Below are 27,285 nucleotides of genomic sequence, written 5' to 3' on the forward strand. Positions count from 1 at the left end.
CCTTGCCGTGTGTTCCCAGCGGTTGTACCGCTCGTCCGAGCGGTTGTACCGCTGGATCTTGACGCTACTCTGCTGCTGTCGAGCGGTGGTACCGCTGCCTCCGGGCGGCGGTACCGCCATCTGACTCTGCATAGTCCAGCAGCGGTTGTTCCGGCCATGTACCGCCCATGTACCGGTCAGGGTTTTGTCCTGATGCGGTGGCTGGGTGGTGGTGGCCCGGTTGGTCCGGTTGATCCATTACAACCGGTACAACCGGAGGTTCGAGCGGTTCTTCCGCTCGTTCCTTAGCCGCTCAAGCGATCAAGACCAGGCGGTTGCACCGGCCCTGCACCGCCCAACTACCGCCCTCAAGGGTGACTCCGTTCTATTTAGGTGTGGTAGTTGTGCGGTAGCTGGGCGGTTGGTCCGGTTATTTGCTAATGACCGGTACTACCGCCCGATGGCCCGGTTGTACCGCCTGGTAGGGTTCTGCAGTTGCATCGTGAGTCCCGGTTGTACCGGGACAAGGAGCGGTTGTACCGCTGCAGTACTGAAAACACAGTAACGGTTGGATTTTAGTGGGTTGCTATATAAGGTGGTTCCTCCACCTACCACGCCCTATCTCTTACCTCTCTCACTCCACCATTGATGCTCTCAAGCTCTCTTGCCCGATCTCTCTCCCTAGCCACTCAAACTTGTTGATGTGCTAGGGTTTGAAGGAGGAGACCTAGATCTACACTTCCACCAAAGGATATTTACTTCCCCCATACTTTCTTGTGTGGATTTCGTTACTCTTGGTGCTTGAGCACCCTAGACGTTTGAGGTCACCTCGAGGCCATATTCCATTGTGGTGAAGCTTTATGGTTTCGTTGGGAGCCTCCAATTGTTGTGGAGCTTGCCCCAACCTTGTTTGTAAAGGTCCGGTTGCCGCCTTCAAGGGCTCCAATAGTGGAATCACGACATCTCGCATTGTGTGAGGGCGTGAGGAGATTACGGTGGCCCTAGTGGCTTCTTGGGGAGCATTGTGCCTCCACACCGCTCCAACGGAGACGTACTTCCCCTTAAAAGGAAGGAACTTCGGTAACACATCCTCGTCTCCACCGGCTCCACTCTTGGTTATTTCGTGCCTTTACTTTTGCAAGCATACTTGTTGTTACATCCTTGCTTGCTTGTGTGCTAGTTGTTATTGCATCATATAGGTTGCTCACCTAGTTGCACATCTAGACAACCTATTTTGTTGCAAAGTTTAATTTGGTAAAGAAAAGCTTAAAAATTGTTAGTTGCCTATTCACCCCCCCTTCTAGTCAACCATATCGATCTTTTAAATTGGTATCAGAGCCTCGTCTCTTTATTAAGGACTTTGCCGTCCAAAGAGTATGGTTGACGTCAACGACGGTGCGGAGGAACACTCCGGTGTGAATCCCATCTCGTCTTCGGCCGAAGGGGGAACCTCGGTCTCTCGTGAGGAATTCAATGTGGCTTTAGACACATTGAAAACCTCCATGACGGCCGAGGTTAAAAGCATCTTTACTGAATTCCTAGAGGGACTCAAACTATCTACCTTGCCGATGAAAGTGGGTGATCCCACTAACAAGGTGACGGATGCTAACCCCGACAAGGGGGAAGCTAATAGTGAAAAGAGTCCGTCTACTAGTGGTAGAAATGGCACCGGCATCTTTGCCCATGTGGAACCCCCGGTGTATAAAGGACCGATCCCCTCTACGCATTTGAATCATGCCGGTCCTCCTCCTAAATATGTGAAAAATGAAGATTTTGATTCTTGGGTCTATCGCTTCAAGCGTCATTTAAAACATGTGAATACTAACCTTTGGAGAATTATTGAAGAAGGTTTCTATCCTCATGATCCAAGCAACTTCACCCCTCGAGAAGAAGTGGACAACCAATTCAATGAGAGTGCTCTCTTCATCATCCAAGATGCTATCCTTCCCGAAGATCTCCCTCATCTTCGACCTCATGTCATGGCTAAAGAAGCATGGAAGTGTGTCGAGCCTATGTATAGAGGAAGTGCTAGCATTCAACGCTCCAACTATGAAGTGGTTCAAGATGAAGCCGATGAGTTTGCAATGAAAGAGGATGAAGAACCTCGTGAGCTCTTTCGAAGAGTGACCAAACTTGCGGTCGCACTCCGAGATCATGGGAGTAAAGACACGGATGACAATTGGATCAAGCGCAAGTTCCTCAAGGCCATGATGCCCTACAACAAGGCCATGTCCTCCGTCATCCGCCAAAGACCGAACTTCCACTCCATGACCTCTGGTGAAGTGTTGGATGAGTTCATTGCAATGAACATCTTGGATAAGACCGCCGACAATGCGGTGCTCCGTTCCCAAAGGGCAAAGAAGCCCAATCTTGCCTTGAAGGCCAAGGTTAGTGTGGAATAAGAAGAAGAAGAGGAAGATGAGGAGAGCAACCCCGAGGACACAAAGTATGATTATCATGAGCACATGGCTCTTGCCTCAAGACAGTTTTGGAGTAACAAGACTACAAGACCCAACTTCAACAAGAACAACTCAAGTGGCCTCAAAGGGAAGCAACGAGTTAGAACTTGTTTCAACTGTGGCAATGTCAGTCACTTCGTTGCGGATTATCCATACGAGAAGCGGGAAGACAATGGTGGCAAGTTCATTCGAAAAGACAAAGCCAAGTCCTTCCCCAACAAGAACAACTTCACCAAGAAGACTCCTTCTCGCGGGTTGGTGGTTCAAGAAGAATACCGTGAGGATGACGATGATGATGAAGATGGTGAAACAATGGCCATGGCATCCGTTGCCATTGTCTCAACTCCTCGGGTGTCTCTATTTGATGCACCTAACAAGAACATCACGGCCAAGTGCCTCATGGCTAAGGCCACCAACAAGGTAACCCCCAACATCAAAACCACCATTATTCCTAACCCTCCTTCAACGGATGACTTTGATAATGGTAAGGGGTCTAATGAGGAGATCAATGAATTTGAGTCCTTCATGAGTAAGCTCAAGGGCAAATCCAAGAAGCATTTCGTTGCTCTCTTGGAACAACTTGGTGAAGCCAATGACATGATCGAGGCTCATGAAGAAACCATCACTAAGATGGAAAGTCATAGTCGTGACTATGCCGATGAGATATCGGATCTCTCTAATGCTCTTGAGGAAGAGCGTGAGCATCGTTTGGCTCTTGAGGAGTCACACAACGATGGTCACGCTAAACTAAAGAAAGATCTTGATCATGCTCTTGTTGTGTCTCGTGTTCTAGCTTCCGAGAAGGCTAAGCTTGGGGTTTATCATGTTAGACTCACGGAGGAGTTTGATGTACTTGACAAGGCCCACAAGGTCTTGAAAAGTGCTCATGCCACCCTCAAGGAGTCTCATGCTCAACTCCAAGTTAAGCTAACTAAGGAAAAGGCCACATTTCCTCACATGGTCTTAATTGATAATGCAAATGCTACTAACCCATGTTGTGAGCATGTGCATCTTGTGGAGGAAAATTCCAAGTTGAAGGAACAACTCGAGAAAGGTCTTGTGTCATGCATACAAGGCGAGAAGAACCTAAATGACCTTTTGAGCAATCAAAAGGAAGTTGTGGGAAAGGAGGGAGTTGGGTTCGCACCCAAGTCCAAGAACAAGAAGAAGAACAAGGAGAAGAAGAGCAAGACCAATCGACCTCCTCCGCTCACGCAAACCTTTGTGAAGGAGGGAGAAGGTGCTCCTAAGGAGAAGAAGAACAATGGGAAGAGTGGTGAAGCCAAAGAGCGCAACGCCATCTCTCCCAACAAAGACGGCGACTTTAACCCCTCTTATGTGTTGTGCCGTGTTAGTGATGGACATGTTTATGCTAAATTTGTTGGTTCTCCTTATGAGTACATTGAATGGTCTATTTGGGTTCCTAAGACCCTTGTTACTAACATCAAAGGACCCATTACTCAATGGGTACCTAAAACCAAGCATTGATCTCTTGTAGGTGTTTGCTTCTGGTGGGGGATCATGGTTGCTCGATAGTGGAGCAAAAAATCATATGACCGGGAGCAAGGACTTGGTGGTGGACGTGCACAATATCCCATCTATGCCCACCAATGTCGAATGGGGTGATGCCTCACATTCTAAGGTATTGGGTCTTGGCAAGGTTGTCATTTCTCATGATCTAACGATCGAGAAAGTCATGCTTGTTGAGTCCCTTGCGTTCAATTTACTTTCCGTTCGTCAACTCGCACTCATGGGTTTTGCCACCTTCTTTGATATTGATACCGTGGCCCTCTTGTGGAGCAAGACTCTTAAAGTAGCCTTTGTTGGGCATGTCGAGAACGGTCTCTATGTGGTTAACTTCTCGGAGCAACCCACTAAGACCGCGACATGCCTAATGGATAAAGTTGATGTGGGATGGCTTTGGCATCGCCGTTTAGCCCACGTCAATATGAGATCTTTGCAAAGTCTTCTCAAGGGGGACCATGTTCGTGGACTAACAAATGTTAGTTTTGCCAAAGATCGTGCTTGCAGTGCTTGTATCGAAGGAAAGCTCCATGAAAAGGCTCACCCTCCTTCTACCATCATCTACTCGAAGAGACCCTTGGAGCTCCTTCACATGGATCTCTTCGGGCCTCCATCTTTTGATAGTCTTGGAGGGAGAAAGTATTGCTTGGTGATTGTGGATGATTATTCAAGATACACTTGGGTATACTTCTTCAAGAGGAAGAGTGAGACTCAACAAACAGTCGTCGACTTTGCAAATGAAGCTCAACATCAACACAATGCAAAGATCTTGACAATAAGAAGTGACAACGGCACCGAGTTCAAGAACTACACCTTGGATGAGTTTCTTAGTGATGAAGGGATCAAGCACCAATATTCCGCACCATATACCCCTCAACAAAATGGTGTTGCGGAGAGGAAGAACCGGACGTTGATGGATGCGGCAAGGACCATGATGGCGGAGTTCAAGTCTCCATACAACTTCTGGGCCGAAGCCATCAACACAGCTTGTCATGCATCCAATTGGCTCTATCTCCGCAAAGGCTTGAACAAGACTCCGTATGAGATACTCACCGGGAACAAGCCCAATCTCAAGTACTTCCGGGTGTTTGGGTGTAAGTGTTTCATTCTCAAGAAAGGTGTTCGTTTGTCTAAATTTGAAGCTAGAGCTCATGAGGGCATATTTGTTGGTTATGCTACAAACTCTCATGCTTACCGTGTTCTCAACAAGTCCAACGGACTCATTGAGGAGACGTGTAATGTAGAGTTTGATGAAAATAATGGCTCCCAAGTGGAGCAAAGTGGTACTTGTGATGTAGGTGATGAAATTCCTCCCCAGAAGAATGGGTATTGGTCAAATCCTACCCATTGAGGAACCCCTTGTGGCCGAAGGAGAAGGACAATGCTCTACTCAAGTAGAGCCATCACCTCATCAAGACCCACACGCTTCCGAAGAACAAAGTGAAGGCCCTCAACCTTGTGAACAAGACCAAGGGCAAGATCAACCTCAAAATGGTGGTGAACCTCTAAATGATGCCCAAGGTCAAGTTCTCCCCCTCGAGCAAGTTCAAGATCAAGAACAAGCTCAAGACGGCGCTCAAGATGATCAAGTCAACCCTCCCTCCACATCCGAGGAGGAATTAGAGCGTCGTGCCGCGAAGATTGCTTCCAAGCTCACCACTCAAGGCCATCTCATGGAAAATGTATTTGGAAGCCTAAGAAAGGGGGTAAGCACTCGTAGACAATTAGCAAACTATTGTGAACATCATGTTGGAAATATGCCCTAGAGGCAATAATAAAAGTATTATTATTATATTTCCTTGTTCATGATAATTGTCTTTTATTCATGCTATAACTGTATTATCCGGAAATCGTAATACACGTGTGAATACATAGACCACAATATGTCCCTAGTGAGCCTCTAGTTGACTAGCTCGTTGTGATCAACAGATAGTCATGGTTTCCTGGCTATGGACATTGGATGTCGTTGATAACGGGATCACATCATTAGGAGAATGATGTGATGGACAAGACCCAATCCTAAGACTAGCACAAAAGATCGTGTAGTTCATTTGCTAGAGCTTTGCCAATGTCAAGTATCTCTTCCTTTGACCATGAGATCGTGTAACTCCTGGATACCGTAGGAGTGCTTTGGGTGTATCAAACGTCACAACGTAACTGGGTGACTATAAAGGTGCACTACAGGTATCTCCGAAAGTATCTATTGTTTTATGCGGATCGAGACTGGGATTTGTCACTCCGTGTAAACGGAGAGGTATCTCTGGGCCCACTCGGTAGGACGTCATCATATGCGCAATGTGACCAAATGAGTTGGTTACGGGATGATGCATTACGGAATGAGTAAAGAGACTTGCCGGTAACGAGATTGAACTAGGTATTGGATACCGACGATCAAATCTCGGGCAAGTAAACATACCGATGACAAAGGGAACAACGTATATTGTTATGCGGTTGACCGATAAAGATCTTCGTAGAATATGTAGAACCAATATGGGGCATCCAGGTCCCGCTATTGGTTATTGACCGAGATGGGTTCTAGGTCATGGTCATATAATAGTTCTTCCGGAACCCGTAGGGTCCGCACGCTTAACGTTACGATGTAGTTTTATTATGAGTTTTATAAGTTTTGGATGTTACGAAGTTTGTTCGGAGTCCCGGATGTGATCACGGACATGACGAGGAGTCTTGAAATGGTTCGAGGACATAAAGATCGATATATGGAAAGCCTATGTTTTGGACATCGGAAAGGTTCCGGGTGAAATCGGATTTTACCGGAACACCGGGGATCCCGGGGCCCACCGGGTGGGCCACCTGCCCGGGGGGCCACATGGGCTGTAGGGGTGCACCTTGGCCTACATGGGCCAAGGGCACCAGCCCAAGAGGCCCATGCGCCTAGGGAGCCCTAGAGGGAAGAGTCCTCAAGGGGGAAGGCACCTCCGAGGTGCCTTGGGGAGGATGGACTCCTCCCCCCCTCTTGGCCGCCGCACCAGATGCCATCTGGAGGCTGGCCGCCGCCCCTTGGGGTGGGAAACCCTAAAGGGGGCGCAGCCCTCCCCTTCCCCTATATATATGAGGCCTAGGGGCTGCCCATAACACATGATTTGATCTCTGGTTGGTGCAGCCCTGCCCCTCTCCCTCCTCCTCTTCTCCCATGGTGCTTGGCGAAGCCCTGCGGGATTACCACGCTCCTCCACCACCACCACGCCGTTGTGCTGCTGCTGGATGGAGTCTTCCTCAACCTCTCCCTCTCTCCTTGCTGGATCAAGGCGTGGGAGACGTCACCGGGCTGTACGTGTGTTGAACGCGGAGGTGCCGTCCGTTCGGCACTTGATCATCGGTGATCTGAATCACGACGAGTACGACTTCATCAACCCCGTTCACTTGAACGCTTCCGCTTAGCGATCTACAAGGGTATGTAGATGCACTCCCCTTTCTACTCGTTGCTGGTCTCTCCATAGATAGATCTTGGTGTTACGTAGGAAATTTTTTGAATTTCTGCTACGTTCCCCAACAGTGGTATCAGAGCTAGGTTTATTGCGTAGATTCTTTGCACGAGTAGAACACAAAGTAGTTGTGGGCGTTGATGTTGTTCAATATGCTTACCGTTACTAGTCCAATCTTGTTTCGACGGTATTGTGGGATGAAGCGGCCCGGACCGACCTTACACGTATTCTTACGTGAGACAGGTTCCACCGATTGACATGCACTTGGTGCATAAGGTGGCTAGCGGGTGCCAGTCTCTCCCACTTTAGTCGGAACGGATTCGATGAAAAGGGTCCTTATGAAGGGTAAATAGCAATTGGCATATCACGTTGTGGTTTTGCGTAGGTAAGAAACGTTCTTGCTAGAAACCCATAGCAACCACGTAAAACATGCAACAACAATTAGAGGACGTCTAACTTGTTTTTGCAGGGTATGCTATGTGATGTGATATGGCCAAGAAGAATGTGATGAATGATATGTGATGTATGAGATTGATCATGTTCTTGTAATAGGATTCACGACTTGCATGTCGATGAGTATGACAACCGGCAGGAGCCATAGGAGTTGTCTTTATTTATTGTATGACCTGCGTGTCATTGAAGAACGCCATGTAACTACTTTACTTTATTGCTAAACACGTTAGCCATAGAATTAGAAGTAGTCGTTGGCGTGACAACTTCATGAAGACACGATGATGGAGATCATGATGATGGAGATCATGGTGTCATGCCGGTGACGATGATGATCATGGAGCCCCGAAGATGAAGATCAAAAGGAGCAAAATGATATTGGCCATATCATGTCACTATTTGATTGCATGTGATGTTTATCATGTTTATGCATCTTGTTTACTTAGGACGACGGTAGTAAATAAGATGATCCCTTAAAAAAATTTCAAGAAGTGTTCTCCCCTAACTGTGCACCGTTGCTACAGTTCGTCGCTTCTAAGCACCACGTGATGATCGGGTGTGATGGATTCTTACGTTCACATACAACGGGTGTAAGACAGTTTTACACAGCGAAAACACTTAGGGTTAACTTGACGAGCCTAGCATGTGCAGACATGGCCTCGGAACACGGAGACCGAAAGGTCGAGCATGAGTCGTATAGTAGATACGATCAACATGAAGATGTTCACCGATGATGACTAGTCTGTCTCACGTGATGATCGGACACGGCCTAGTTGACTCGGATCATGTGATCACTTAGATGACCAGAGGGATGTCTATCTAAGTGGGAGTTCATAAGATGAACTTAATTATCCTAAACATAGTCAAAAGACCTTTTGCAAATTATGTCGTAGCTCGCGTTTTAGTTCTACTGTTTTAGATATGTTCCTAGAGAAAATATAGTTGAAAGTTGAAAGTAGCAATTATGCGGACAGTAGAAAGCTTATGTCCTTAATGCACTGCTCAGTGTGTTGAACCTCGAACGTTGTCTGTGGATGTTGCGAACATCTGACATACACGTTTTGATAACTACGTGATAGTTCAGTTAAACGGTTTAGAATTGAGGCATCAAAGATGTTTTTGAAACATCGCGAAACATATGAGATGTTTTGAGGGCTGAAATTGGGATTTCAGGCTCGTGCCCACGTCAAGAGGTACAAGACCTCCGACAATTTTCTTAGCCTACAAACTAAGGGAGAAAAGCTCAATCGTTGAGCTTGTGCTCAGATTGTCTAAGTGCAACAATCACTTGAATCGAGTGGGAGTTGATCTTCCAAATGAGATAGTGATGTTTCTCCAAAGTCATTGCCTCCAAGCTACTAGAGCTTCGTGATGAACTATAACATATCAGGGATAGCTATGATGATCCTTGAAGTGTTCGTGATGTTTGACACCGCGAAAGTAGAAGTCAAGTAGGAGCATCAATTGTTGATGGTTGGTAAAACCACTAGTTTCAAGAAGGGCAAGGGAACAAAGGGATACTTCATGAAACGGCAAATCAGCTGCTGCTCTAGTGAAGAAACCCAAGGTTGAACCCAAACCCGAGACTAAGTGCTTCTGTAATAAAGGGAACAGCCACTGGAGCAGAATTACCCTAGATACTTGGTAGATGAGAAGGCTGGCAAAGTCGATAGAAGTATATTGGATATACATTGTGTTGATGTGTACTTTACTAGTACTCCTAGTAGCACCAGGGTATAAGATACCGGTTCGGTTGCTAAGTGTTAGTAACTCGAAATAAAAGCTACGGAATAAACGGAGACTAGCTAAAAGTGAGCTGACGATATGTGTGGGAAGTGTTTCCAAGTTTGATGTGATCAAACATCGCACGCTCCCTCTACCATCAAGATTAGTATTAAACCTAAATGGTTTATTGAATCTCGATCGTAGTGATACACATTTTCATGCCAAAAGATGTAAGATAGTAATGATAGTACCACTTACTTGTGGCACTGCCATGTAAGTCATAATGGTATAAAACGCATGAAGAAGCTCCATGTTGATGGATCTTTGGACTCACTCGTTTTGAAAAGTTTGAGACATGCGAACCATGTCTATTGGTGTATACGCATGAAGAAACTCCATGCAAATGGACTGTTTGGACTCACTTGATTTTGAATCACTTGAGATATGCAAATCATACCACATGGAACAAGATAGCAACTTGTTGGAAGTAACACATTTTGATGTGTCCAATCCAATGAGTGCTGAGGCATGCAGTGAATATCGTTATGATCTTACTTCACAGATGATTCGAGTAGATGTTGAGAATATTTACTTGATAAAACACAAGTCTAAATCATTGAATGGTTCAAGTAATTTTAGAGTGAAGTAGAAGATCATTGTGACAAGAGGATAAAATGTCTATGATATGATCATAGAGATGAATATCTGAGTTACGAGTTTTGGCACACAATTAAGACATTGTGGAAATTGTTTCGCAATAAATACCGCCTGGAACACCATAGTGTGATGGTGTGTCCGAACATCATAGTTGCACCCTATTGGATATGGTGGGTACCATGATGTCTCTTATCGAATTACCACTGTCATTCATGGGTTAGGCATTAGAGACAACCACATTCACTTTAAATAGGGCACCACGTAATTCCGTTGAGATGACACCATATGAACTATGGTTTAGAGAAACCTAAGTTGTCGTTTCTTAAAGGTTTGGGGCTGCGATGCTTATGTGAAAAAGTTTCAGGATTGATAAGCTCGAACCCAAAGCGGATAAAATGCATCTTCATAGGACACCCAAAATAGTTGGGTATACCTCCTAATTCAGATCCAAAAGCAATAGGGATTGTTTCTTGAATCGGGTCCTTTCTCGAGGAAAGATTTCTCTCGAAAGAGTTGAGTGGGAGGATGGTGGAGACTTGATGAGGTTATTGAACCATCACTTCAACAAGTGTGTAGCAGGGCACAGGAAGTTGTTCCTGTGGCACCTACACCAATTGAAGTAGAAGCTTATGATAGTGATCATGAAGTTTCGGATCAAGTCACTACCGTACCTTGTAGGGTGACATGGATACGTACTACTTCAGAGTGGTACAGTAATCCTGTCTTGAAGGTCATGTTGCTAGACAACAATGAACCTACGAGCTATGGAGAAGCGATGGTGGGCCCAAATTCCGACAAATGGTTAGAAGCCATGAAATCCGAGATAGTATCCATATATCAGAACAAAGCATGGACTTTGATGGACTTGCCCGATGATCGGCAATCCATTGAGATAAATTGATCTTTTAAGAACAAGACGGACGTGGATGGTAATGTCACCATCTATGAAGCTCGACTTGTGGCGAAGTGTTTTCCGACAAGTTCAAGGAGTTGACTACGATGAGATTTTCTCACTCGTAGCGATGCTTAAAGTCCGTCGGAATCATGTTAGCATTAGCTGCATTTATGAAATCTGGCAGATGGATGTCAAGACAAGTTTCCTTACTAGTTTTCATAAGGAAAGGTTGTATGCAATACAATCAGAAAAGTTTTGTCGATCCTAAGGATGCTAAAAGGTATGCTAGCTCCAGCGATCCTTTTAAGGACTGGAGTAAGCATCTCGGAGTTGGAATGTACGCTTTGATGAGATGATCAAAGATTTTGGATTTATACAAAGTTTATAAGAAACTTGTATTTCCAAAGAAGTGAGTGGGAGCACTATAGAATTTCTGATGAGTATATGTTGTTGACATATTGTTGATCAGAAATGACGTAGAATTTCTGGAAAGCATATAGGGTTATTTTGAAAGTGTTTTTCAATGGAAAGCCTGGATTAAGCTACTTGAACATTGAGCATCAAGATCTATAAGGATAGATCAAAATGCTTAATAATACTTTCAAATGAGCACATACCTTGACATGATCTTGAAGGTGTTCAAGATGGACCAGTCAAAGAAGGAGTTCTTGCCTGATTTGTAAGGTACGAAGTTAAGACTTAAAGCTCGACCACGGCAGAATAGAGAGAAAGGACGAATGTCGTCCCCTATGCTTAAGACGTAGGCTCTTCAGTATGCTATGCTGTGTACCGCACCTGAAGTGTGCCTTGCCATGAGTCAGTCAAGGGGTACAAGAGTGATCCAAGAATGGCTCACAGGACAGCGGTCAAAGTTATCCTTAGTAACTAGTGGACTAAGGAATTTTCTCGATTATGGAGGTGGTAAAAGAGTTCGTCGTAAAAGTTACGACGATGCAAGCTTGACACCTATTCGGATAGCTCTGAGTAGAGAGACCGGATACATATAATGGTGCAATAATTTAGAATAGCTCCAAGTAGAACAGTTGTTTGGAATAGCTCCAAATAGAGCGTGGTAGCTGCATCTAGGAGATGACATAGAGATTTGTAAAGCACACACGGATCTGAAAGGTTCAGACCTGTTGACTAAAACCTCTCTCACAAGCAACATGATCAAACATAAAACTCATTGAGTGTTAATCACATAGTGATGTGAACTAGACTACTGACTCTAGTAAACTCTTGGGTATTAGTCACATGGCGATGTGACCTGTGAGTGTTAATCACATGGCGATGTGAACTAGATTATTGACTCTAGTGCAAGTGGGAGACTGTTGGAAATATGCCCTAGAGGCAATAATAAAAGTATTATTATTATATTTCCTTGTTCATGATAATTGTCTTTTATTCATGCTATAACTGTATTATCCGGAAATCGTAATACACGTGTGAATACATAGACCACAATATGTCCCTAGTGAGCCTCTAGTTGACTAGCTCGTTGTGATCAACAGATAGTCATGGTTTCCTGGCTATGGACATTGGATGTCATTGATAACGGGATCACATCATTAGGAGAATGATGTGATGGACAAGACCCAATCCTAAGACTAGCACAAAATATCGTGTAGTTCATTTGCTAGAGCTTTGCCAATGTCAAGTATCTCTTCCTTTGACCATGAGATCGTGTAACTCCTGGATACCGTAGGAGTGCTTTGGGTGTATCAAACGTCACAACGTAACTGGGTGACTATAAAGGTGCACTACAGGTATCTCCGAAAGTATCTATTGTTTTATGCGGATCGAGACTGGGATTTGTCACTCCGTGTAAACGGAGAGGTATCTCTAGGCCCACTCGGTAGGACATCATCATATGCGCAATGTGACCAAGGAGTTGATCACGGGATGATGTGTTACGGAACGAGTAAAGTGACTTGCCGGCAACGAGATTGAACAAGGTATTGGATACCGACGATCGAATCTCGGGCAAGTAAAATACCGCTAGACAAAGGGAATTGAATACGGGATTGATTAAGTCCTTGACATCGTGGTTCATCCGATGAGATCATCATGGAACATGTGGGAGCCAACATGGGTATCCAGATCCCGCTGTTGGTTATTGACCGGAGAACGTCTCGGTCATGTCTGCATGTCTCCCGAACCCGTAGGGTCTACACACTTAAGGTTCGATGACACTAGGGTTATAAAGGAAGCTTGTATGTGGTTACCGAATGTTGTTCGGAGTCCCGGATGAGATCCCGGACGTCACGAGGAGTTCCGGAATGGTCCGGAGGTAAATACTTATATATAGGAAGTCCTGTTTCGGCCATCGGGACAAGTTTCGGGGTCATCGGTATTGTACCGGGACCACCGGAAGGGTCCCGGGGGCCCACCGGGTGGGGCCACCTGCCCCGGGGGGCCACATGGGCTGTAGGGGGTGCGCCTTGGCCTACATGGGCCAAGGGCACCAGCCCCAAGAGGCCCATGCGCCTAGGGAACCCTAGAGGGAAGAGTCCTCAAGGGGGAAGGCACCTCCGAGGTGCCTTGGGGAGGATGGACTCCTCCCCCCCCCTCTTGGCCGCCGCACCAGATGCCATCTGGAGGCTGGCCGCCGCCCCTTGGGGTGGGAAACCCTAAAGGGGGCGCAGCCCTCCCCTTCCCCTATATATATGAGGCCTAGGGGCTGCCCATAACACATGATTTGATCTCTGGTTGGTGCAGCCCTGCCCCTCTCCCTCCTCCTCTTCTCCCATGGTGCTTGGCGAAGCCTTGCGGGATTACCGCGCTCCTCCACCACCACCACGCCGTTGTGCTGCTGCTGGATGGAGTCTTCCTCAACCTCTCCCTCTCTCCTTGCTGGATCAAGGCGTGGGAGACGTCACCGGGCTGTACGTGTGTTGAACGCGGAGGTGCCGTCCGTTCGGCACTTGATCATCGGTGATCTGAATCACGACGAGTACGACTCCATCAACCCCGTTCACTTGAACGCTTCCGCTTAGCGATCTACAAGGGTATGTAGATGCACTCCCCTTTCTACTCGTTGCTGGTCTCTCCATAGATAGATCTTGGTGTTACATAGGAAATTTTTTGAATTTCTGCTACGTTCCCCAACACATCACGCGTTTGTCTCTTGTGTTGAACCCCAAAAGGTCTATGAGGCGCTCAAAGACTCGGATTGGCTCAATGCCATGCATGAAGAACTCAACAACTTCGAGTACAACATAGTTTGGAGATTGGTTCCAAGGCCATCGGGGAACCACAACGTCATTGGAACAAAGTGGATCTTCAAGAACAAGCAAGATGCTCATGGGAACATCATTCACAACAAGGCAAGATTGGTAGCACAAGGCTACTCCCAAGTCGAGGGTATCATCTACGGTGAAACCTTTGCTCCCGTTGCTCGTCTTGAATCCATTCGTTTGTTGATTGCATATGCTTCCCATCACAACTTTAAGTTGCAACAAATGGATGTGAAAAGTGCTTTTCTTAATGGTCCCATTAATGAGTTGGTCTATGTCAAGCAACCCCCCGGGTTCGAGGACCCCTACTTCCCGGATCATGTGTATCAACTCGATAAGGCACTCTATGGCCTTAAACAAGCCCCACGTGCGTGGTATGACCACCTTACCGAGTTGCTACAAGATCGTGGATTTGAAGTAGGACAAATCGATCCCACTCTTTTTACTAAGAAGGTCAAAGGGGAGTTGTTTGTATGCCAACTATATGTTGATGATATTATCTTTGGTTCTCCTAACAAAGCTTTCAACGAGGAATTTGCCGCTCTCATGACCTCCAAGTTCAAGATGTCTTCAATGGGAGAGTTGAAGTTCTTCCTTGGTTTGACATCAAACAACGAAGAGAAGGAACCTTCATCAACCAAGCCAAATACACTCAAGACATGCTTAAAAGATTCAAGCTAAGTGATGTCAAGCCGGCTTCTACTCCAATGCCTACCAAGTGCCAACTTGACATCGATCCCAATGGTAAAGCGGTGGATCAAAAGGTATATCGCTCCATGATTGGCTCCTTGCTTTACCTTTGTGCATCTAGACCGGATATCATGTTGAGTGTGGGGATGTGTGCACGGTTTCAAGCCGCACCAAAGGAAAGTCACTATGTGGTGGTCAAGCGAATCTTTCGATATTTGGCTCATACCCCAAACTTTGGCTTATGGTACCCAAGAGGAGCAAATTTCAAGCTTGAAGGTTTCACGGATTCCGATTGGGCAGGGGACAAAGTGGATAGGAAGTCCACTTCCGGAGGGTGCCAATTTCTTGGTTGCTCTTTGGTAAGTTGGTCTTCCAAGAAGCAAAGTTGTGTGTCCCTCTCGTCCACCGAAGCAGAGTATGTGGCGGCTGGTAGTTGTTGTGCTCAACTCCTATGGATGAGGCAAACTTTAAAGGAGTACGGTGTCATTTGTGACAAAGTGCCTCTTTGGTGTGATAATGAAAGTGCCATCAAGATTTCTCTCAACGCGGTACAACACTTAAAGACGAAGCACATTGAGATTCGGTATCACTTCATCCGGGATCACATTAGGCGAGGAGAGATCGAGCTCAAGTATGTCAACACTCATGATAACCTTGCAGATATTTTCACGAAGCCCTTGGATGAAGCAAGATTTCGCGAGTTAAGGCATGAGCTAAATATCATTGATTTGAGCAATGTGACTTGAACCCATACACCCCCACCACATTCAACGCGTTGTCTAGTTTAGGTGTAGGCATAGACATAGGGGGAGTGTTGTTCTATCAATGAACTCTCCCTCCCCCCATCATGCATAAATCGATCACCTCTTTCACATTAGCCATTTTTGATGGCATCTGTGCTTCAGAGACGAGTGTTGGTCATGGGACCAAGGATAATTCTTCGCGGTGCCATACCACTTGACTCAAACATAGGTGGCTTCGGCCATCGCCCTCTCTTAAGAGAGAGGACTGAGCTCGCTCATCTTGTGTGCGGTTGCTTTTGTTTTCCCTTCGTGTTTCCTTTTCTTTTGTGTTGTCCCGTTTTTCTTGTTTCTTTTTGGTCTGGGCTTTGGTGGTCGGGCGGTACAACCGGTGTCACGGGCGGTTCTACCGCTGATACCTGGTTGTGCTGCCCCAGTTGGGTTGCCTTTGGTGCTTGGGCGGTTGTACCGCCCATTTCAGGCGGTACTTCCGGTCACCTGACTTGCGGTACAACCGGTCCTAGGAGCGGTTCTACCGCCACGCGGCTACGGGCCTATTTATATCTGACGGGGCGAAGGGTTTTCTTTTTTTCCCTTCGTCCCCAGTCGCCTCCTCCTTGCCCTAGCCGCCGGTCACCTCTGCCTCGTCCCGGAGTGCGCCCCGCGCTTCGGTCCCGAGGGTTCTCCGCGGATTCTCTCCGTGGAAGCCTTTCGGTCTTCTCCCATGGATGGTGGTAATGTCCTTGTTCTTCGTTCTTCGTTCTAGGTTTTCTTCTTGTTCTAGGGAATTACCTTATCCTCCTAGTGTTGTGGTTGTTCTTTGGTTGGGAGAGACCGTCGTTCTTCTTGTGTCTGTGCAGTACTTAGAACTCCGAATATTGCTTGAGTGATTTGCACGTCTTGAACAGATCTAACTACCCTGGTAGTGCCACTGTCAGCGGTTCTACCGCCCAGACGGGCGGTACAACCGGTGGTGAGGTTCTACCGGTGGGGGATCCGGTTTAACCGGTAGATATGAACCACAACACTGTTCTGGTTTCTTTGTGTTGTTTTTTTTTCGTGTGCTTTCCTCTCATTCCTGTTGGTTTCGTGTGTCCCCTTCGTGTTTGTGTTCAGGTGGCTCCAGTTCTCGCCCTGCTCCTCGCAAGACCAAGAAGAGGGTTCGACGGGCTCCGCGCCCGGCTGACTCTGAAGATGAAGTTGTGATCCCCACCAAGCCCACTCGCCGTGAAAAGTCTGCCGCTGTCAAACAACGTGTGATAATGCCACTCCACCGTTGGAAAGCCAAGGATTGGGAAGCCTTCCGCTCAAAGAATCCTTATGTGGTTCCCGTAGCTCCTTGTTGGACCACTGTTCAGTTTCAGAATGAGATGCAAGTACTAATTGTTCATGAACTCTTTGAGCACAACAAGAACAGATATGCCAAGCAGTGGACCATCGATCTTGATCATTAGCGGAACAACCTGGAGTATTTTGGTGAGGCTTTGGCTCTCTGTGAGGAGTTTGATCTTGTCAAGCTCATGTCCGTCAACTGTGACTTTGATGTTCAACTCATCCATCAGTTCTATGCCACCGTTCACTTTGGAGAAGATGACGCACGCACCCTCACTTTCATGTGTCGTGATGAGCTCTTTCAAGTTCCCTGGAGGACCTTCTGCAATGCTATTGGGTACGATGATACCGGTCTGGAAGGAAGGGGTGGCATTCGCCCCCATGATCATCCTGACCCCATGCCCAAGGAGAAGCTTGCCCCTCTGTACATTCGGGGCCGTGGTATTATTGGTGAATCTAAGGATTTGGTGAAGGTCTATGACATCATGCATCATGTCTTTCGCAATGTGCTTCTGCCCAAAGTGGGGAATCAAGATGAAATCCATGGCTATCTTGTTGACTTGATGGTTGCTATGAAGACCAAGGTTGGATCTGGGGAGACGTTTGATGTGTCCAACTGGCTGTGGCACGAGATGTACAACATGGTCATCTATAGGAAGGTCCCCATTTATGCTCCTTTTGTCATGTGCTTTCTGAACTCAGTATGGGGAGTTCGCCGTCCTAGAGAGCCCCTCACCTCTCCTGACAATCTTACCAATCATGAAGTCAAGCTCCTTAAGAAGAAGAAGCACGCCGAGCCTCGTTTCCCAGCTAATGCTCCTGAGGATGTCTATGCCACTTCTGATGATGAGGATTTTGAGTTGGAACCAGGGGCCAAGCCCTCGTGGGTGGACAAGCTCGCTGCCAAGGTAAAGAAGACCTTCTGCCTCCAGTCTGACATCCAGAAGAGGATGTATGAGGCACATGTCAATGAGAAGCTTGCGCGGCATCGCCAAATTGCTTTGATGAGGCACCTAATCATGTCAGTTCAGAGTGGTTCTGAGAAGAACATCACACCGGAGGAGCGTTGGATATCCTCCCACAGCACCTGGACTGATGATGAAGCCCCTCCTCAGCCCTCCACCACCGTTACTGCTGCTGATGATATCATGGAGGACTCAGATCGGGACGATGATGAAGTTTCTGAAGATGGTGAAGATTCTGACAATAATGAAGACCTTGATGCTACCGAGGAGTCAGAGGAGGACGACTGAGCCTGGGGCGATAGCTTCGCTCTCTTCCTTTTTGGTGTCCTGATGCCAAAGGGGGAGAGAGTGTGTTAGGACTCGGGAGTTGCATGGGTGGTTGCGTAGTGTGTGTCTCGTTTCGAACTTGTCTGTGGTCTCCAGTTGAACTTTGGTCGTTCTCGTTTGTTTTGTGTGGTTTTTGTGCCACTCCTGCTATCTCTTCGTTATGCTTGTTGGTCTTATTTGGTAGTATTGCTCTTGTTTCTTTGTGTTGGCTACCTTCATGTTATATGCTTTATATGTCTAGCCTATAGAATCTAGGGGGAGTCTCGACCTGGGGCTCACATCTAGGGGGAGCTCCGTCTAGATTCTATAGTCTTCTATCTTATATCGTGTTGTTATCATCATCCACCAAAAAGGGGGAGATTGTAAGGGCATTTTCCTATCTTATGTTTTGGATGATGATGACAACCATTTGTTGGTCTAATCCTGTGCTAATTATTTCAGGTTCTCAATGATTAGGCTTTCATCGGTTAGTGATTCTCTCTCGAAGGAATCATTTGAAGAAGGGATCCCGTACACTCTAGAGGGAATCCTCTGTGGATAGAATAGGGGAGTCCATTCTCGTTCACATCCTTTCCTCCTTTTCTAGTCGAGAGAGTGCCTCCCTCCTCATCTAATCCTTGCTATGTGTTCCCAGCGGTTGTACCGCTCGTCCGAGCGGTTGTACCGCTGGATCTTGACGCTACTCTGCTGCTGTCGAGCGGTGGTACCGCTGTCTCCGGGCGGTGGTACCGCCATCTGACTCTGCATAGTCCAGCAGCGGTTGTTCCGGCCATGTACCGCCCATGTACCGGTCAGGGTTCTGTCCTGATGTGGTGGCTGGGCGGTGGTGGCCCGGTTGGTCCGGTTGATCCTTTTCAACCGGTACAACCGGAGGTTCGAGCGGTTCTTCCGCTCATTCCTTAGCCGCTCAAGCGATCAAGACCAGGCGGTTGCACCGGCCCTGCACCGCCCAACTACCGCCCTCAAGGGTGACTCCGTTCTGTTTAGGTGCGGTAGTTATGCGGTAGCTGGGCGGTTGGTCCGGTTATTTGCTAATGACCGGTACTACCGCCCGATGGCCCGGTTGTACCGCCTGGTAGGGTTCTGCAGTTGCATCGTGAGTCCCGGTTGTACCGGGACAAGGAGCGGTTGTACCGCTGCAGTACTGAAAACACAGTAACGGTTGGATTTTAGTGGGTTGCTATATAAGGTGGTTCCTCCACCTACCACGCCCTATCTCTTACCTCTCTCACTCCACCATTGATGCTCTCAAGCTCTCTTGCCCGATCTCTCTCCCTAGCCACTCAAACTTGTTGATGTGCTAGGGTTTGAAGGAGGAGACCTAGATCTACACTTCCACCAAAGGATATTTACTTCCCCCATACTTTCTTGTGTGGATTTCGTTACTCTTGGTGCTTGAGCACCCTAGATGTTTGAGGTCACCTCGAGGCCATATTCCATTGTGGTGAAGCTTCGTGGTTTCGTTGGGAGCCTCCAATTGTTGTGGAGATTGCCCCAACCTTGTTTGTAAAGGTCCGGTTGCCGCCTTCAAGGGCTTCAATAGTGGAATCACGGCATCTCGCATTGTGTGAGGGCGTGAGGAGATTACGGTGGCCCTAGTGGCTTCTTGGGGAGCATTGTGCCTCCACACCGCTCCAACGGAGACGTACTTCCCCTTAAAAGGAAGGAACTTCGGTAACACATCCTCGTCTCCACCGGCTCCACTCTTGGTTATTTCGTGCCTTTACTTTTGCAAGCATACTTGTTGTTACATCCTTGCTTGCTTGTGTGCTAGTTGTTATTGCATCATATAGGTTGCTCACCTAGTTGCACATCTAGACAACCTATTTTGTTGCAAAGTTTAATTTGATAAAGAAAAGCTTAAAAATTGTTAGTTGCCTACTCACCCCCCCTCTAGTCAACCATATCGATATTTTCAGCAGGGGTGTCCCAACTTAGCCCATGATAAGCTCTCGCGATCAACGAAGGATATTCCTTCTCCCAGGAAGACCCGATCAGTCTCGGAATCCCGGTTTACAAGACATTTCGACAATGGTAAAACAAGACCAGCAAAGCCGCCCGAATGTGCCGACAAATCCTGATAGTAGCTGCACATATCTCGTTCTCAGGGCACACCGGATTGTCCAAACTTCCGATAGGCCATCCCAGAGTTGCCCCTGGTGGCCACCGGCGGCTGATAGGTTGGACCAACACTCACGACGAGCACTGGCCCGAGGGGGGGGGTAAATAAAGATGACCCTCGGGCTCCGGAAACCCAAGGGAAAAAGGGCTAGGTAAGGCAAATGGTAAAACCAAGGTTGGGCCTTGCTGGAGGAGTTTTATTCAAAGCAAACTGTCAAGGGGGTCCCATAAATCACCCAACCGCGTAAGGAACGCAAAATCCGGGAACATAACACCGGTATGACGGAAACTAGGGCGGCAAGAGTGGAACAAAACACCAGGCATAAGGCCGAGCCTTCCACCCTTTACCAAGTATATAGATGCATTAATTAAATAAGAGATATTGTGATATCCCAACATAATCCTGTCCACCATTGAGCAATCTTCAACTTCACCTGCAACTAACAACGCTATAAAAGGGGCTGAGCAAAGCGGTAACATAGCCAAGCAATGGTTTGCTGGGAAGGGTGAAAAGGTTAGAGGCTGGACATGGAAATTTGGGAGGCTTAATCAACAAGAGATAGGTAGCGGGGCAAAGCGATAGAACGAAGCAACTAGCATAGCAATGATAGTAGTGAGATCCAGGGTAGCGGTCATCTTGCCTGAAATCCCGCTAGGAATAAGAACGAGTCCATGAAGAAGACGAACGGATGAAGCCGAACCAAGCGTAGACGAACGAATCCTCACGATCGCAACGAAACGGGAACTATCGAGAAGAAGCAGACAACATGGTAAACACACCACACATGAATAAGACATGATACACAACCAAGCATGATGCATGACAAAGCTACATGAAGCTACTCATGGCAAGTGATGATGCAAACAAGAACAACATATCAAAGCAAGTTTAAATGAGGCCGGAAACAACATGTAACAATTCTGGTAAGTCCTCATATGCAAATTTCGAAATTGGTCCAGATCTGAATAACCATTAAGTTGAAGTTGTTAAACAGCAAGTTAAGATGCACCAAGAGGATCTACACGAAATTCTAGTCAAGTTACATATAAAGTTCATTTAGTTTGGAGCTACGACCTAGAAGATATGAGCAAAACAAGTCAAACATGGCATTGATGCTAAATGCATCCAAACATCAAGTAAACACCTCAAAACAAGGATGCAACATGATAATATGAAACTTCATGCAAAATCAAGCAAGTTTCATATAGAGCACACTCAAAACGGAGCAACGGTGCAACACACACACTCTATACAAGGTTAAAGGGCATGCTGTCCAAAACAGCAACTAGGCATATTGCAAGCACCACAACGACATGCTACAACATCCCAACGTGAAAACAAAAGGCATGGGCATGAAGTACAGGTAAAGCATGACAAAACATGAACCTGAGATATCTCCAGAAATCACTACAACATGCTCAAAAAAGACATTGCAAGATTGCAAATAATAACAGTTTCAGACTTATCAGGAAATAACATCAGGTTGCAATGTTTAGAGCTATCAAACAACATGCTACAGGAACTTAACATGGCAAACAAAAGCATGGAATGATACTACTAAATGCATAGAACAAAAGTCCTTTACTAACCATGAGACAAAAGGGCACAGAGAATATGATGGCACCCATGTAAACATGGCAAATGATATGAAAGATTCAGACATGGCAGGAACAACAATGAGTAGGCCTGTTGGTGAGCTTGTACCACTCACCACAGAGCAATACATGGCATGGAAAGGCAACCAACAGTAATAATACATGTTTATGAAGCTAAGCATGGCAAGATCAAGTTCATAGGGTGCATGGATCACTAACAACAAGCATGGCAACATTGAACTTAATGTTAAAAGGCTGACAGCAACATTATTTAGCAACTTTGAAGCAAGATAACAACAAGCTACAGCAGGCTATAAATGCAACCAGGGGCATGGATGAATAGATCATGACATGTATAACAAATCATCCTTAGTGAACATCTCCAGATTATGCATAGAATGACTTGTAGCAGCAGGTTTACATAGCATCATGATATAACAGATTCAGCCTAGTAAAACAGTAACAACAAGTACCCTACTTAACAAGATTTATGCACTCACTACAAGACTCCAAAAAATACATAGATTGCACCACTGCAAATATGACATGATGTAGCACAAAACACATGTAGAGATCATGCTCATAGGATGCACACATCAGATGCAACAAAAATGACAAATCATCAAGTTATAACAGTTTCAGCAGGTTAACATCAATTAGCACTCTTGCAACGATGATTAGGGCATCAAGATGACTTCAAACCAGCATGGCACAATGGAATGAAATGAAGAACATCTCATGATGAACATTTTGATATATAGTGCATGCAAAACGAAGCAGTATGCATGGAGTTATGATGCGATGAACATGGCTCCAGAATGCAAAATATTTCGGGACTTAGCAAAATATTACCCTCTCAGAAAAGTCAACGGCGGCGTGGATCTCGCCGGAATGTCGCCGGAGACGGTGGCCGGAGTCGAGGGAGAAGTCGGGGAGGCCGGGAGAGGACGGATCCGGGCCGAGGGTGAGGTGGCGGGCGGTGGTTGGCTGAGGCGGCGGCGGGGATGATGTGGCGCGACGGGATTGGCCGGGGCGACGTGGTCGGCGGACGTGTCCGGCACGGGCAGACGGGTCCGACAGCGCGGAGGAAGAGGAGGCTAGGGTTCATCCGCGAAAAATGGAGGGGAGGACCTATTATATAGGTAGAGGGAGCTAGGAGACTCCAAATGGAGTGCGGTTTTCGCCCACACGATCGTGATCGAACGACTGAGAGCATGGATGGGAGTTAGATGGGTTTTGGGCCACTTTGGAGGGGTGTTGGGCTGCACACAAAAGAGGCTTTTGCGGCTACCCGGTTAACCGTTGGAGTATCAAACGAACTCCAAATGACATGAAACTTGACAGGCGGTCTACCGGTGGTGTACCAATGCCGCTTGGCAAGACTTGGTTCATTCCGAGAACGTTTAACACCCACTCACGAAAAGAGACAAGAGGGGGACGCCGGAGGACATAGGAGTGTCCGATTGCAAAACGGACAACGCGGAAAATGCTCGGATGCAAGAAACGAACACGTATGCAGAATGAAATGCACATGATGATATAATAAAATGCAATACGCAAGCAAATGACATGGCAACGACGGCGAACAACTGGCAGACACCTGGCGCAACGAATCCGGGGAGTTACACGGACCCTGATGCATAACGCGATTCCAATCCCCCAAGCAGAAGCACTGAATCAAAAACAGGTTACCATTGGCCTCTCTGATCTCTGGCTCGTGCGCGAGTCTCCATGCGAATTTCATCGTCTCCTTGAACGCCTCCGCGCTGAAGGTTTTGCCCGTGCAGACCCTGGCAACTGCCAGCCAGCGAGCCGCCTTGGAGAGCTCCGACATCTCCTCCTCGCCCACAAATACATCGTCAAGCTCCGAGTCCTTGAGTTTCATCTTCTTGAGGGCTTCCTCTAAGTTGATCTCAGCTTTCCTCTTCCTGTCTCCTGATGAAGAACTCCCAGCCCCACGACGGGGCGCAGCTGCCGCCATTGCCCGAACTAGTTAGCAGCGGGGACGGAGTCAAAGCGAAAACCTTAAAACTCGACGGCGCAAAATCGCCGGAGTAGGGGAAAACCCTAGATTAGTCGCCTAGTTAAAACCTAGTAAGAAGGAACGCTTAATAGGTAGTGATTAATTAAAAAAAAACCTTCTAGAGATGGGCTGGGTTGTCTGAGCCGAACGGATGGGGCAGGTTGGGCTTTCAAAGTTTTGACCGGCCCGATCCACAACCCTGACAGGACGATGAGGCGGACCACGGCGTTGCTGCTGCGCCACGGCGGCGGCGGGATCCCGCAGGCGCTCGCCGACGTGCTCGTCTGCCCCCTGTCCAAGAAGCCCCTCAGGTAGCCAAGCCAGGCAATATCTGGCCCCTCCTACTTCCACACTACTCCCTTTGATTGATCTCGTCTCTTTCCTTTCCCCACCAGGTACTGCGAGGCCAGCGGCTCCCTGGTCAGCGACGCCGTCGGCATGTCCTTCCCGGTGAGTTCCGGTGCCCCCTCCCGCCCCTCTATGCGCCGCGCTTGTTGAATGCTTGGGTCTGCAACCCTCTAGAGGTTTTAGCCGCTATTCCATGCTTGCGGCTTACCTGTTTGCTGTATTGCCTCGGCGAACAAGGAAACACATTCATCATGTGCAAAGCGAAAAGGGGGCCGATTTCCTAGTATCGCTACTTAATGGCACCATGAAATCCGCAGTACAGACTCAATTCAGGAAGTAGCTAGTGATAACTAGTCTTCACACAGCACGTCTTTGTGGTTATCGAGAATTTGACTGTTTGAGATGAAGTTTTAGAACATGAGAGAGGATCATGTTACTAGAAAGTACTCCCTCTGTCCGGAAATACTTGTCATCAAAATGAATAAAAGTAGATGTATCTAGATGTATTTTAGTTCTAGATACATCCCCTTTTGTCCATTTTGATGACAAGTATTTTCAGACGGAGGGAGTACTACTGGTGTTAGCATGCTGGGATCAGCGTGTGGGACAGACTCACATACTAGAGAGAGAAGGCGAGAGGAGAAAATGATTAAAGTGCACATATAATGGCTAACAACCAACTGATTTGATGTTCTGAAACAGGGATATTTTATGTCAACTTTGAACTTTTAGGATAAACATGTTCCTATGGAATTTCAGGATCCCAATTTATTGCTTCCTGTAGCAATTCATCAATTTCTTGTGGCATCTCTGGCATACTTACACCACTCCTTGTGAACAGCATCTCTGGCATTTCCACTCATCATTTTTGCTTAGCAGTTAGCCCTGATTTCATCCTGATATTAACTCCAGATAGTAGATGGAATTCCTTGTCTCCTTCCGAAAGGCGGGAAGTTGCTCGAGGACCACCAGAGGGAATCAGGACATGAAACCAGCTCTAGGGATTCCTCTGACTGAATCCAAGTTGTTGTAGTATTAAAAGATAATCGAGATGGAAGCAAGAGTATGTGCTGTCCTCAAACTGTTTCTTGACGCCGTAAATCATTGCCACGTTGATGTGTACTGACTATTTCGTGCAATGGAAATAAAATTATCACATGGTATTGCTCTCACATACTAGAAAGAGAAGGTGAGAGGAGAAAATGATTAAAGTGCACATATAATGGCTAACAACCAACTGATTTGATGTTCTGAAACGGGGATATTTTACGTCAACTTTGAACTTTTAGGATAAACATGTTCCTATGGAATTTCAGGATCTCAATTTATTGCTTCCTGTAGCATTTCATCAATTTCTTGTGGCATCTCTGGCATACTTACACCACTCATTGTGAACAGCATCTCTGGCATTTCCACTCATCATTTCTGCTTAGCAGTTAGCCCTGATTTCATCCTGATATTAACTCCAGATAGTAGATGGAATTCCTTGTCTCCTTCCGAAAGACGGCAAGTTGCTCGAGGACCACCAGAGGGAATCAGGACATGAAACCAGCTCTAGGGATTCCTCTGATTGAATCCACCTTGTTGTACAAGCCGGCAACATCGTTCTGTATTTAAAAAGTAATCGAGATGGAAGCAAGAGTATGTGCTGTCCTCAAACTGTTTCTTGTCGCCGTAAATCATTGTCACGTTGATTTGTACTGACTATTTTGTACAATGGAAATAAAATTATTACATGGTATTGTTCTTAGCCGTAATTTATTTCCGCTTCATGTTTCTCTTTGCTGCTGTACCTGTATAGTGAACCTTGCTACTACTCCCTCCGTCACATAATATAAGAGTGTTTTTGACACTACAGTTTGTACAAGCAAACAAGGATGTGAGGCGTATGTGTGTAAAATTTCAGAATGAAATACATTGAAATGCGACCTGTACAAAAAAGACAAATTCATGGTCTTGAAGGATGAATAGTATCATGTGTTAAAAAGCCCCAAATTTGTCTTTTTTGCACAATCCTCATTTCAACGTATTTCGTCCTGAAAATTTACACACTTGTGCACTATGCCTTCATCTATCTCTGTATTTTTTTTTCAGAATTTTTTGAAATAAAATATGAGTTTTCATGAATTTTGAATTTTGCATTTGGAAGCCTCCATGGAGCTCGGCCTCCAAAAGCAATTTCCGGTCAAAAACGCTCTTATATTATGGGACGAAGGGAGTAAATCAGAAGAACCCTAGAATCCTGATGTCAATATGTTTGAAATCTGCCTTGGGAACTGGGAAGGACTTCTCCAATTAGATAGAATTCTTGAATTTTGCCTCAAAATAGTTTACCTTTTGGATATGGCAAATTATTATTTTTTGCTTGTAATTATGGACCTGTCCTATCTATTAGTTGACAGTTGTTTAAAGAAGAGATCTGGTCTGCACCTCACCCTGGAATGCATGCGTTGTTAGACCCCTCAGTTTGAACATTTTCTTCTTCCCTAGAAGCAGATGATTTCGCATTGTGTTGATATGCCGAAATGTTTCCAAAGCCTGCTGAAATGCTGCCAAATTACTGGTCGAAATTTCACTACAAGCTAGGGGGCAGGAAATGATATTGTTCTCGGTGACTGGGGCCTACTGATGGAATGGACAAATCTAGCATCAGAAGCAGCTTTTTTCTATAGCGTATCTGGGTCTGGAGTCTGGACTAATTTCGGGAGAGAAATCAAGAATTCTATTGGAGGAATAATTATCTGGACTGCCTTCTGAGATGATCAATCATCTGCA

At 46.4% G+C, this 27,285-nt stretch overlaps 1 protein-coding gene across 2 annotated transcripts; it reads left to right on the plus strand.

Moving 5' to 3' along the window:
* Positions 1-24,298: 24,298 nt before the first annotated feature.
* On the plus strand, positions 24,299-26,251 carry LOC123090081 (UPF0434 protein CCNA_00107). 2 transcript variants are annotated; one of them, XM_044511553.1, is made up of 4 exons: positions 24,299-24,473; positions 24,558-24,612; positions 25,423-25,573; positions 25,980-26,251. In XM_044511553.1, exons 1-3 carry the CDS (start codon positions 24,373-24,375, stop codon positions 25,525-25,527), a joined length of 261 nt encoding a protein of 86 aa, XP_044367488.1. In that variant the 5' UTR covers positions 24,299-24,372; the 3' UTR covers positions 25,528-25,573; positions 25,980-26,251. The 2 variants fall into 2 exon arrangements, with proteins under 2 accessions (XP_044367488.1, XP_044367481.1); XM_044511546.1 differs by lacking the exon at positions 25,423-25,573.
* Positions 26,252-27,285: the final 1,034 nt, after the last annotated feature.

The sequence above is a fragment of the Triticum aestivum genome, chromosome 1B (genome assembly GCF_018294505.1).
Source record: "Triticum aestivum cultivar Chinese Spring chromosome 1B, IWGSC CS RefSeq v2.1, whole genome shotgun sequence".
NCBI classification, from domain to species: Eukaryota; Viridiplantae; Streptophyta; class Magnoliopsida; order Poales; family Poaceae; genus Triticum; species Triticum aestivum.